This window comes from Oncorhynchus mykiss, chromosome 19 (assembly GCF_013265735.2).
Source record: "Oncorhynchus mykiss isolate Arlee chromosome 19, USDA_OmykA_1.1, whole genome shotgun sequence".
Classification (NCBI taxonomy): Eukaryota; Metazoa; Chordata; class Actinopteri; order Salmoniformes; family Salmonidae; genus Oncorhynchus; species Oncorhynchus mykiss.
In genome coordinates this window covers 62366271-62379909 of record NC_048583.1, presented here as the reverse complement: position 1 = coordinate 62379909, position 13639 = coordinate 62366271, and the positions used below count along the sequence as shown (strand labels likewise).

The 13639-nt window shown below is 50.4% G+C and overlaps 1 protein-coding gene across 1 annotated transcript in view; it reads right to left on the bottom strand.

Annotated features, from left to right (window-relative positions):
• Positions 1-392: 392 nt before the first annotated feature.
• Positions 393-13639, bottom strand: part of sos2 (son of sevenless homolog 2 (Drosophila)) — a 103407-nt gene continuing 90160 nt past the window's right edge. The window contains exons 17-23 of the mRNA XM_036955323.1: positions 12404-12521; positions 11963-12135; positions 9887-10003; positions 9357-9618; positions 9180-9221; positions 7278-7381; positions 393-4128 (exon numbers count right to left, since the gene is read on the bottom strand). Of these exons, the coding sequence (XP_036811218.1) occupies positions 3619-4128; positions 7278-7381; positions 9180-9221; positions 9357-9618; positions 9887-10003; positions 11963-12135; positions 12404-12521 (1326 nt within the window). The 3' untranslated portion in view covers positions 393-3618. The remainder of the gene's footprint in view (positions 4129-7277; positions 7382-9179; positions 9222-9356; positions 9619-9886; positions 10004-11962; positions 12136-12403; positions 12522-13639) is intronic.

The window sequence follows — 13639 nt, the reverse complement described above, 5'->3', positions numbered from 1 at the left end:
GCTGTTTGTCCTCCTATCCACTAGGGGAGCTGTGGAGCAGTCCCCAGTTTGTCCACTAGAGGAGCTGTTTGTCCTCCTATCCACTAGGGGCGCTGTGGAGCAGTCCCCAATTTGTCCACTAGAGGAGCCAACTGTCTGTAAACTAAAAGTAGGCGACACAATGACCCGTTTTATCTGACAACGTTGGATTGTTAGGCAACATTTGACCAAAGGGATGCAGTGTAGGGGGAGGGGGGTGGTATATATATATATATATATATATATAAAATATAATACAATGAGAATGAGAAATCACTTTATACAAATTATTTGGTTAGTGTATACATGTTATATGCACAGTATCCCACAAATCTTTGTAGTGTACACATTTAGTTCTAAGCATTACAACCGTATTTATTTATCATATCAGTTTTTTTAATAGCATTTAAAAAAAGACACCTTTCGCTTACTCTGTAAAGAAAACAAAATCAAAAAAAGGCACATCTGAGCATGATGCATGTTATTTCAGTATTTTAAAATGAAATGGCATATTTGAGAGGAGAGAGAGAGAGAGAGAGAGAGAGGAGGACAGTGACATCTGGTTAATAGAGGCTTCTTCTCGATGTGAATCCAGATATCTGAAACAGCCACTTGTTCCCAGTTTGTCCACTCGGGGAGCTGTTTGTCCTCCTATCCACTAGGGGCGCTGTGGAGCAGTCCCCAGTTTGTCCTCCTATCCACTAGGGGCGCTGTGGAGCAGTCCCCAGTTTGTCCACTAGAGGAGCTGTTTGTCCTATCCACTAGGGGCACTGTGGAGCAGTCCCCAGTTTGTCCACTAGAGGAGCTGTTTGTCCTCCTATCCACTAGGGGAGCTGTGGAGCAGTCCCCAGTTTGTCCACTAGAGGAGCTGTTTGTCCTCCTATCCACTAGGGGAGCTGTGGAGCAATCCCCAATTTGTCCACTAGAGGAGCCAACTGTCCATTTGTTCCAGGCTTTGTTGGGGTTGCTGCGTATGAGGAGTCCAGTGCTGAATTTCCATACCAACACTGCAGGCTGGTACAGTACTGGGTATGATGGTAGTAGAGCTGCAGATAGTTCTGGACAGACAGACAGCAGCATACAACTTTTAGGGGCACTTAGTTTGGGTTAAGACATCATCTTGGCTTTCAGCTAGCCTGGCTATAGGTCTGTTCTTGCCCACGCCATATGGAATCAACATGACAAATAGCCATAAGAGAACAGAGTAGGCCAAAAGGCCAAACAGATCTGGGACCGGGCTAGCTTTAAAAGGAACGTGCTAGTAGATACCCATAAACTTCCAGTCATGGGCGCTAACGCTAGTTAGCGCTGGCTCAAGAAACTACCTCTAAACCTCCTTCACGCTGGACACAGAGATGTAACAATGGTATACACAAGATCATCTGACTCTGGGGAAGTTACACTGGCAAAATCCCAAAGTATCACTTCAAGGAGACGGAGAAAGAAATGTCTGGCTGCTATAGTTACCGCCTCCCTGGCCCGAGAATGAGATATCTCAATGTTGTTGTCACTCATCCTACTCTTCTTCCCGAGATCTGGGCTTTGTGCAGACATAAGAGATAGATAGAGGACTCATTTATATCAGCACTGTGACAGCATGGGCAGCTCCATAGAGATAGATAGAGGACTCATTTATATCAGTGCCATTATAGCACCTGTCACAGCATGGGCAGCTCCATAGAGATAGATAGAGGACTCATTTATATCCACGCCATTATAGCATCTGTCACAGCATGGGCAGCTCCATAGAGATAGATCGAGGACTCATTTATATCCGCGCCATTATAGCGTCTGTGACAGCATGGGCAGCTCCATAGAGATAGATCGAGGACTCATTTATATCCGCGCCATTATAGCGTCTGTGACAGCATGGGCAGCTCCATAGAGATAGATAGAGGACTCATTTATATCCGCTCCATTATAGCATCTGTGACAGCATGGGCAGCTCCATAGAGATAGATCGAGGACTCATATTTATATCAGCACTGTGACAGCATGGGCAGCTCCATAGAGATCGATAGAGGACTCATATTTATATCAGCACTGTGACAGCATAGGCAGCTCCATAGAGACAGAGGACTCATTTATATCAGTGCCATTGTAGCATCTGTGACAGCATGGGCAGCGCCATTGAGGCAACAACTCACAGGAATCCCCACCCAGTTGTCCACCTTGACTACTTTAAAATGGCGGAAGCACGGTGGAAGCCCTCAATGGCGCTGCCCATGCTAATATAGCCTTTTGGCCACTAGAGGCCTCTATCGTTTTCTATAGTCCAGACACAAACAGACTTCTCCCATCACATGACTGACGAGGGTAGACGAGTAGACGTCACTGCTGCCCTGCCCCAGTTAAAAGTGGATCCTACCCTACACTACACTCTCCGCCAATCTGTCTTCCGATATGTCCATCCGTCGGTCTCTCTCCCTCATTCTGAATGGCTCCCCTGGCCTCAGGTTAGAGGTCAGTGCTGTGGGATTAAAGGCTAACATCTGAAGTAGAGGGTGTAGCTACGACCAAGGGGGGGGGGGATGGGGGGGGGGGGGTGTTTATTCAATAGTCGCACACCTTTTTCCTGAACGCTTTCAGTCAGTCAGTTCTGAATGAATGAAATACAATTTGCATCCCATTTTTTTTTAGTTGGTCTTATCATTCCTCAAAAATAAAATGTATCCCTTAAGTTTTCACCCTGCATCAAATGAAACGTTGGCTACAAAAGTTAGAGATTATTAGAGAACGACAGAACACAAATGGGAAGAGTTGAGAGGCCTCAGAGGATATCTCCAGACAGAACCGCGGTACAGAACCGCGGGAAGAGCAATTGATAAGTTTTGATCATTAAAGAGCAGTGAAGTCCGAATAGGTCCAGTGACTGTCAAGTCTGCGAGCCACAGGACAGGACTGACTGACTGACTCCTGGGTAAGTGAGTGAATGCTGCTCCTAGCACTACAGTGTGCCAATGGAACAACGGAATCACAAACACATGGGGCATGGGGCTACCGAACTGGACCAGGACAGGCTGGAGAACCCGGGGTAAAAACGTTTTTTTTTTAACTGTCAGGGTAGGAGAAGGGCAACTACCAGAGCATAGCTTGCTGTCCTGTCCTGTCCTGTCCACTCTAGCACAGAGTGGGACGTCTGTACCAAGAAAGAAACGCACTGACATGTGCTGTGCTGTGTACAGGTATGTGAAACGCGCACACACACACACCAACGTACACACACACACACACACCCACAGAGAGGAGGAGTTAGAATCTTGAGGCTACTTGTTCATTGGCTGGCACACTGTGGTGTATTTTCAATTGGCATGAAGGCGGAGCTACTGATTCCTGAGAGGCGTGGCAGGAGATGAAGTGGGCGTGGTTTGGAGTGTGGTTGGAAACGAAGTCTTCTTTACGATCAGTAGCTTTAAAATCATGATTAGTTTGTTTGTTTTCATCCGCTCTAGGTCATAGGTCATAGTTCATAGTCTGATGCAGGTCATTAGTTCATAGTTTAATGTAGGACATAGTTTGTTTGCAGTTTGTATTGTGTGGAGAAACTCAAAGGCTTCCATGTTGACAACGAAAACAATAACAAAAGAAGCAGAAGGCTCCTCATTGGCTAGTGTCCGTGTTCTCCACCAATGAGAGGCTCTGTAACGGGGGCGGCAACAGCTCCCTCTTGTAGGTCTTTGGGGGGAGTTTGGGGAGCTGGGGGGAGGAGTTGGAGTTGTGGCGAGGTGGCACAGGGGGCGCCATGATGGGCAGCGGGAGAGGGCAGAGACTGTTCTGACTAGCGCTGAGGGGGCAGCTCCGTCGGGGGACGCGGGGAGAGGGGGTGCCCGGGGGTGTGCCGGGGGATGAAGGGGAGCTGCCAAAGTCCCAGTGGAAGCGTCCGACAGGGGAAGGTTGAAGGTTCAGGGGGTAGTTGATGAAGATCTCTGGGGGTCTCTGGGGGACGGGTGGAGGGGTGTCTGGCTGGGGGTCCCGGGGAGGTGGTGGTGGGGGGCTGGAGAGGGGGCCGTCGCTGGGGCCATTGTAGACCGGGGCGCGGGGCTGGATCCTGGGGAGAGGAGGGGGCAGCCTGGGCGGGATGGCTGGAGGACTGTCAGACCTGGAACTCAACTAGAACACACGGTGGCCACAGTTAGATAAACTAACAAACAAAATATATTTCTGAATTAAAACACAAACAGGATCCAAACAGTGATTGTTGACAAGCAGTCAGACTAAACTCACAGAGAAACATATTTCAAAAGAATTCAGCGCCAATATTTCACAACAATAAACGGTGTACTGTATACTGTGTTACCAAGAGCACCCTATTTCACAAGAACACAACAAACTCGAAATGCAACAAGCACTAAGGAGGACATTGTATGCATGTGAGTGTCAGGGTTTCCTCTAGCTGGTAATAGCCGGCTTTTAGCCAAAAAAATAAACAAGACAAACCGATAAATAAATTGTTAGAAAAAAAAGATCCCCATTGTGAAATAATGAGCTACTAGTTTTATTTCTCGACTGGTAATTGAAGCGCGCTTCCTATTCGCCATAGGCAGCTAGGCTGGCTTCAGCGAGTCACACACCACCACTTCGCGATGAGCTGGTGACAGTATGCATTTTTAAAACATACACTTAATTGTTTGAAACCTGAACATTTTACGACATATGAGGTATGTCTTTACCTTGCTTATAAATAAATAGCCTACGCTAAAAATCTACCAATAAATTATTTTTTATAAAGACTTCCATATGCCATTGAAACCAGGAGCCTTTCTCTCTCATTTTCCAGAAGCCAAAAGGCACAAATCAAATCTTATTTGTCACATAAGCCAAATACAACAGGTGTACCGTGAAATACTTACTTACAAGCCTTTAATCAAAGATGGTTTAAGAAGTTAATAATAAAAAATAAAAAAATGTAAAAAATTGAATAAAATAAAACAAATAATTAAACAGCAGCAGTAAAATAACAATAGTGAGGATTTATACAGGGTATTACGGTACAGAGTCAATGTGGAGGCTATATACAGGGTATTACGGTACAGAGTCAATGTGGAGGCTATATACAGGGGGTACCGGTACAGAGTCAATGTGGAGGCTATATACAGGGTATTACGGTACAGAGTCAATGTGGAGGCTATATACAGGGGGTACCGGTACAGAGTCAATGTGGAGGCTATATACAGGGTATTACGGTACAGAGTCAATGTGGAGGCTATATACAGGGTATTACGGTACAGAGTCAATGTGGAGGCTATATACAGGGTATTACGGTACAGAGTCAATGTGGAGGCTATATACAGGGTATTACGGTACAGAGTCAATGTGGAGGCTATATACAGGGGGTACCGGTACAGAGTCAATGTGGAGGCTATATACAGGGTATTACGGTACAGAGTCAATGTGGAGACTATATACAGGGTATTACGGTACAGAGTCAATGTGGAGGCTATATACAGGATATTACGGTACAGAGTCAATGTGGAGACTATATACAGGGTATTACGGTACAGAGTCAATGTGGAGACTATATACAGGGTATTACGGTACAGAGTCAATGTGGAGGCTATATACAGGGTATTACGGTACAGAGTCAATGTGGAGACTATATACAGGGTATTACGGTACAGAGTCAATGTGGAGGCTATATACAGGGTATTACGGTACAGAGTCAATGTGGAGACTATATACAGGGTATTACGGTACAGAGTCAATGTGGAGACTATATACAGGGTATTACGGTACAGAGTCAATGTGGAGGCTATATACAGGGTATTACGGTACAGAGTCAATGTGGAGGCGATATACAGGGTATTACGGTACAGAGTCAATGTGGAGGCTATATACAGGGGGTACCGGTACAGAGTCAAGGTGGAGGCTACATACAGGGTATTACGGTATAGAGTCAATGTGGAGACTATATACAGGGGGTACCAGTACAGAGTCAATGTGGAGGCTATATACAGGGGGTACCAGTACAGAGTTAATGTGGAGGCTATATACAGGGAGTACCGGTACAGAGTCAATGTGGAGGCTATATACAGGGGGTACCGGTACAGAGTCAATGTGGAGGCTATATACAGGGTGTTACGGTATAGAGTCAATGTGGAGGCTATATACAGGGGGTACCGGTACAGAGTCAATGTGGAGGCTATATACAGGGTATTACGGTACAGAGTCAATGTGGAGGCTATATACAGGGGGTACCGGTACAGAGTCAATGTGGAGGCTATATACAGGGTATTACGGTACAGAGTCAATGTGGAGGCTATATACAGGGTATTACGGTACAGAGTCAATGTGGAGGCTATATACAGGGTATTACGGTACAGAGTCAATGTGGAGGCTATATACAGGGTATTACGGTACAGAGTCAATGTGGAGGCTATATACAGGGTATTACGGTACAGAGTCAATGTGGAGGCTATATACAGGGTATTACGGTACCCTGTAAACCTCAGTGTCACTGAGCCAATGATAAAGACAGTGACTCTGTACACTCGCCCTCCCGAGGGATATGGCCGATGGTTCCCCTCCTCTCCATCTCTCTGGTGCCAATGAGACTTTTCACTCAATTAAGTTAAGCATTTTGAAAAAAAAAAAAAAAAAAGACAGTCTTCTCTTTACAGCGATAGCTATTTGTTTTCCAAACTGTTTTTCCCACGATTGTATTTTTTTTGTAATTATAAAAAAATATTGCGATATGCCTGGCTGGGCGTCTCTGCTTTTCACTGACAGCCGCAACTCAACCATCCATCTATTTGGTCATTTGCTGCCCAAATTGTGGGCCCTTCTTGGGTTTCCCGAGTGTCGCAGCGGTTCAAGGCACCGCATCTCAGTGCTAGAGGCGTCACTACAGACCCTGGTTCGATTCCAGATTTTTTTTTCTTGTGGCATAAATCATGCTTTCTGGTATAGTGGCCTATTTTGAATGATTTTGATTTATTTCTGTACAGACAAGAGTAAGCCAATTAGGCCGTATCATTTTGGAAATGTCATTAATATGTACTTTAAGGGAAATTGCTCATCGGAATTCGGTAAGAATGACGCCCGTCGTTGCCCCCGACGAGTTCCATGTTCTGTTAAGATAAAACGACCATCATTTAAAATGTGATTTCTGTCATTCTGAGCACTGAGGATGAACGCTCTAATTTAGGTTAAGCAACCAATGCAAACACGTGCCCGGGAACATTTCTTAAATGTTTGGTAAATTAAAATTCTGACGTTCAAATGTCCCGTGCCATATTTTCCTGGTGTGTGTGTGTTTTAACCTTGGTCTCAGAGAAAGCATCCTTCCTGCGCGGGGGAAGTGGAGGGGGTTTGAGTAAGTCCTCTCCTAGCTGGTGAAGGCTTCCACACGATACTGACTGGACCTCTACACATAGCAGGGTACAAGAGATCAATCAATCAATCAATCAATCAATCAAATGTATTTATAAAGCCCATTTAACACCAGCAGGTGTCATACAGTAGACTGAGAGAGGGCTCAACACAGCAGGGGGGGGGTGGGGGGGCTCGACACAGCAGGGGGGAGACTCGACACAGCAGGGGGGGGGGGAGAGTCGACACAGCGGGGGGAGACTCGACACAGCAGGGGGGGGGGGGGGGAGAGTCGACACAGCGGGGGGAGAGTCGACACAGCGGGGGGAGACTCGACACAGCAGGGGGGGGGACTCGACACAGCAAGGGGGGGGACTCGACACAGCAAGGGGGGGGGACTCGACACAGCAGGGGGGGGGGACTCGACACAGCAGGGGGGGGACTCGACACAGCAGGGGGGGGGACTCGACACAGCAGGGGGGGGACTCGACACAGCAAGGTGGGGGGACTCGACACAGCAAGGTGGGGGGACTCGACACAGCAAGGTGGGGGGACTCGACACAGCAAGGTGGGGGGACTCGACACAGCAAGGTGGGGGGACTCGACACAGCAAGGTGGGGGGACTCGACACAGCAAGGTGGGGGGACTCGACACAGCAAGGGGGGACGACTCGACACAGCAGGGGGGGGGGACTCGACACAGCAGGGGGGGGGGACTCGACACAGCAGGGGGGGGACTCGACACAGCAGGGGGGGGACTCGACACAGCAGGGGGGGGGACTCGACAAAGCAGGGGGGGGACTCGACACAGCAAGGTGGGGGGACTCGGCACAGCAAGGTGGGGGGACTCGACACAGCAAGGTGGGGGGACTCGACACAGCAAGGTGGGGGGACTCGACACAGCAAGGTGGGGGGACTCGACACAGCAAGGTGGGGGGACTCGACACAGCAAGGTGGGGGGACTCGACACAGCAAGGGGGGACGACTCGACACAGCAGGGGGGACGACTCGACACAGCAGGGGGGACGACTCGACACAGCAGGGGGGGGACTCGACACAGCAGGGGGGGGGGACTCGACACAGCAGGGGGGGGGGGGGGGACCTCGACACAGCAGGGGGGGGGGACTCGACACAGCAGGGGGGGGGGACCTCGACACAGCAGGGGGGGACTCGACACAGCAGGGGGGGGGGACCTCGACACAGCAGGGGGGGGGGACCTCGACACAGCAGGGGGGGGGGACTCGACACAGCAGGGGGGGGGGGGACTCGACACAGCAGGGGGGGGGGACTCGACACAGCAGGGGGGGGACTCGACACAGCAGGGGGGGGGGGGACTCGACACAGCAGGGGGGGGGGATTCGACACAGCAGGGGGGGGGGATTCGACACAGCAGGGGGGGGACTCGACACAGCAGGGGGGGGGGACTCGACACAGCAGGGGGGGGACTCGACACAGCAGGGGGGGGACTCGACACAGCAGGGGGGGGACTCGACACAGCAGGGGGGGACTCGACACAGCAGGGGGGGGACTCGACACAGCAGGGGGGGGACTCGACACAGCAAGGGGGGGGGACTCGACACAGCAGGGGGGGGGGGACTCGACACAGCAGGGGGGGGGACTCGACACAGCAGGGGGGGGGACTCGACACAGCAGGGGGGGGGGGGACTCGACACAGCAGGGGGGGGGGGGACTCGACACAGCAGGGGGGGGGGGGGACTCGACACAGCAGGGGGGGGGGACTCGACACAGCAGGGGGGGGGGACTCGACACAGCAGGGGGGGGGACTCGACACAGCAGGGGGGGGGGGGGGCACACACGGACGGACGGACTCGACACAGCATCCGTAACACTCACTTGAGGGTGGGAGGAGTACATTAGCGAATATGGAGTTTCCACCTGTAAAATGAAGACAGATGTTGAAATATATCGGTTCTACCAATATCACCAGCAATACCGTTCACAGTGTTTCACCAGCGATAAGTGTGTGCATGTGTGTGTCTGTGTGTCTGTCTCTATGTGCCCCAGCCTCACCGTAGGAGTTGCAGAGGTCTTGCTCCATGAAGACAGAGATGAGGTCTGAGGTGGCCGACTGCGGAGGGGTGGGGGTGTTGGGTGAGGTGGGGACCGAGGCTACGGAAGAGGTCTCATGCTCCGTCTCAGCGATGCTCCTGAAGGTGATCTTGTGCGGGGGCTCTCTCTCCAGGGGTACAGGGTGGCCCTTCAGGGTCCCTGACGTAGAGGTGCGCACCGGCCGGATCCCCGGGGACTTCAGGGGGTACAGGGTCTTCCTGGGCTGAAGAGAGAGGGTACAAGAGGAGGGTGGAGGACCTGGTAACTGTTAAGCACTTTGTTAAAAAGACAGATGAATTTATGAAACATTATTTTCTGCACAGGGACTGGAGTTTAGGGTGGGGGGGGTTTGATTCCATGTCAATTCAGGAAGTCATCTGAAATTCCAATTTAAACATGTTTCTCGTTGCTTTTCATCTTCCTGCTCCATTTTTTTTGTGATATAGAACTGATCATCACCCTGAGGGACGATACATATAAATAAATCTTACGAATCGTGGCGGCTGCTTGCAGTTGCGAGGCTCAATCTCCTGAGACTTGTTGAACAGATAGTCAGAGAACTCCTTCTCACCCAGACAGCCCATCGGGTTCAGGTTCTCAAAAAACCTCTGGGAGAAGGAAAAAAAAAAACACAAGACACAATGCAGGCCATCAGATGAATAATTATCCTTAAGAGTGGATCATGGCAAGGAGAACACTGTCATTCTGGTGCAGAAGAGGGAGAGGAGGGGAAGAGAGATGGAGAGGAGGGGAAGAGAGGGAGAGGAGGGGAAGAGAGAGGGAGAGAGAGGGAGAGGAGGGGAAGAGAGAGGCAGAGGAGGGGAAGAGAGAGGAGAGGAGGGGAAGAGAGAGGAGAGGAAGAGAGAGAGAGGAGGGGAAGAGATGGAGAGGAGGGGAGGAGAGAGGGAGAGGAGGGGAAGAGAGAGGGAGAGGAGGGGAAGAGAAGCAGAGGAAGGGAAGAGAGAGGAGAGGAGGGGAAGAGAGAGGAGGGGAAGAGAGATGGAGAGGAGGGGAAGAGAGGGAGAGAGAGGGAGGGAGAGGAGGGGAAGAGATGGAGGGGAGGAGAGAGGAGAGGAGGGGAAGAGAGGGAGAGGAAGGGAAGAAAGAGGGAAAGGAGGGGAAGAAAGAGGGAGAGGAGGGGAAGAAAGAGGGAGAGGGGAAGAGAGAGGGAGAGGAGGGGAAGAAAGAGGGAAAGGGGAAGAAAGAGGGAGAGGGGAAGAAAGAGGGAGAGGGGAAGAAAGAGGGAGAGGGGAAGAAAGAGGGAGAGGGGAAGAGAGAGGGAGAGGGGAAGAAAGAGGGAGAGGAGGGGAAGAAAGAGGGAGAGGAGGGGAAGAGAGAGGGAGAGGAGGGGAAGAGAGAGGGAGAGGAGGGGAAGAAAGAGGGAGAGGAAGAGAGATGGAGAGGAGGGGAAGAGAGAGGGAGAGGGGAAGAAAGAGGGAGAGGAGGGGAAGAAAGAGGGAGAGGAGGGGAAGAGAGATGGAGAGGAGGGGAAGAAAGAGGGAGAGGAGGGGAAGAGAGGGAGAGGAGGGGAAGAGAGAGGCAGAGGAGGGGAAGAGAGAGGAGAGGAGGGGAAGAGAGAGGGAGAGGAGGGGAAGAGAGAGGGAGAGGAGGGGAAGAGAGAGGAGAGGAGGGGAAGAGAGAGGAGAGGAGGGGAAGAGAGAGGGAGAGGAGGGGAAGAAAGAGGGAAAGGGGAAGAAAGAGGGAGAGGGGAAGAAAGAGGGAAAGGGGAAGAAAGAGGGAGAGGGGAAGAAAGAGGGAAAGGGGAAGAAAGAGGGAGAGGGGAAGAAAGAGGGAGAGGGGAAGAGAGAGGGAGAGGGGAAGAGAGAGGGAGAGGAGGGGAAGAAAGAGGGAGAGGAGGGGAAGAGAGAGGGAGAGGAGGGGAAGAGAGAGGGAGAGGAGGGGAAGAAAGAGGGAGAGGAAGAGAGATGGAGAGGAGGGGAAGAGAGAGGCAGAGGAGGGGAAGAGAGAGGAGAGGAGGGGAAGAGAGAGGGAGGGGAAGAGAGAGGAGAGGAGGGGAAGAGATGGAGAGGAGGGGAAGAGAGAGGCAGAGGAGGGGAAGAGAGAGGAGAGGAAGAGAGATGGAGAGGAGGGGAAGAGGGGGAGAGGAGGGGAAGAGAGAGGGAGAGGAGGGGAAGAGAGAGGGAGAGGAGGGGAAGAAAGAGGAAGAGGAGGGGAAGAGAGAGGGAGAGGAGGGGAAGAGAGAGGGAGAGGAGGGGAAGAAAGAGGAAGAGGAGGGGAAGAAAGAGGGAGAGGAGGGGAAGAAAGAGGGAGAGGAGGGGAAGAAAGAGGGAGAGGAGGGGAAGAAAGAGGGAGAGGAGGGGAAGAGAGAGGGAGAGGAGGGGAAGAGAGAGGGAGAGGAGGGGAAGAGAGAGGGAGAGGAGGGGAAGAAAGAGGGAGAGGAGGGGAAGAGAGAGGGAGAGGAGGGGAAGAGAGAGGGAGAGGGGGGGAAGAGAGGTGGAGAAGGAGAGGAAGTAAATAGTGGTTTATGAATACACTGACAGACTGATTGGTCCACCTCGATGTCCTGCTGCACCTTGAGACAGTAAGGCTGGTTTTGATTGGCCTACCTTGATGTCTTGCTGCACCTTGAGACAGTACGGCTGGTTCTGGTACTGCTGTATCTCTCCTGTGATTTCTGCTACTTTCCTCCTCTTACTGAAGTTGATCAGCTCTTTGCCGTGTCTCTTCAGGAAGTCGGGGTTCCCCTCCTCTGTCTTCAGGATGTTGGTCAGGTAGATACCTGGGACAGACAGGGAGGAGAGCGACATGGTCAGAGTAGTCCTAGCTAAACACATCACTCAGTCAACCTAACACATCCAATGGCTCAGTGGATTGGAGCATGACGCTAGCACCAACAGGGTTGAGGGGCTCGCATTCCCTCGTGGGCCACACATATATATACTGAATCGATGTGTCACAGTGAATGTTGACAGTTCTGTAAGTCTGTTACAACAAAACAAAACAAACAAAAAATGACAATAAAAAACACTCGGTCATATTGGTGTTACCAAAGAAAGGCACGCAGGGAGGGTTAATGGACTTGAGCTTGGCCAGGTACTTCTTGAAATGGTCCTGGCTCAGTTCCACTGCTTCCTCTAGGATCCTCTTCTTCCTCTCGGGGACCGCCTGACGGACAAGAACGACACGGACATCTCCCGTTAACTTGCTGCGCCGTAAAAAGCATAGAAATTAGCGCATGTAGAACAGATCTGCCACTTATCAGACTCGTTTTCAATGCGAACGACAGATCTATAAATAACATTTCTATGTGAATTTCGTTGGGTCGCCCACAAAGCCACATACCGGAACTTGATTCTCACTGAAATCTTTGGTCTTAGTTTCCAACAAGTAATATAACAATAATAATATACCATTTAGCACTGACACACATTTGAAGTCTGGGTGGCCTCAGCGGGAATTGAACCCATAACCCTTGGCGTTGCAAGTGCCTTAGACCACTCGCGATGCCTACTTTTTATACATTGTAGCAAATATATTTAAGTATCAAAAAAATACATGTGTTTCAAACCAAATACTTTTAGACTGTTAAAAAGGTATCTTTACTTTTACTCAAGTATGACAATTGGGTATTTCCCCCCCCCCCCACCACTGCTGATGAGAGCTACGATGCTAATACTTGCATCCACTCTTCACAGTTGTGTTCTGTGGGTGTCACAGAGTAGACTGATACCCCATTACATTACAACACTCCAACCTTGTTTAACATCATCTAGTCTATGTCATGATTCCACCAATTGTAACCTTCTGCGTCCCTTTCAAAGAGAGACTGTTATTTTGAAGGCCAACCGCAAATTCCACTTTTGTGGCTAATCCATATTGTGGCTAGCTTCACAACACATTACCCGGTCAGGTCGAGCCTCACTAGCCAGAGGAAGTTAAGTGGCTAGCTAGCTAGTTATTTTCATGAACTGAAGTTCAACAATAGTGGCTACCTAGCTAATACTTACTTACATGGATTCCTAAATCATTACAAAGAATAATGAAAATTACTGCAGTTTTTACTGGTCATTATTTTCAGGCTGGATGCATTGGTGCTAGCTAGCTACCGAGCTAAAGCTAGCTGGCTACCAAGCTAAAGCTAGCTGGCTACCAAGCTAAAGCTAGCTAGCTACCAAGCTAAAGCTAGCTAGCTACCAAGCTAAAGCTAATTAGCTACCAAGCTAAAGCTAGCTAGCTACCAAGCTAAAGCTAGCTAGCTACCAAGCTAAAGCTAGCTAGCTACC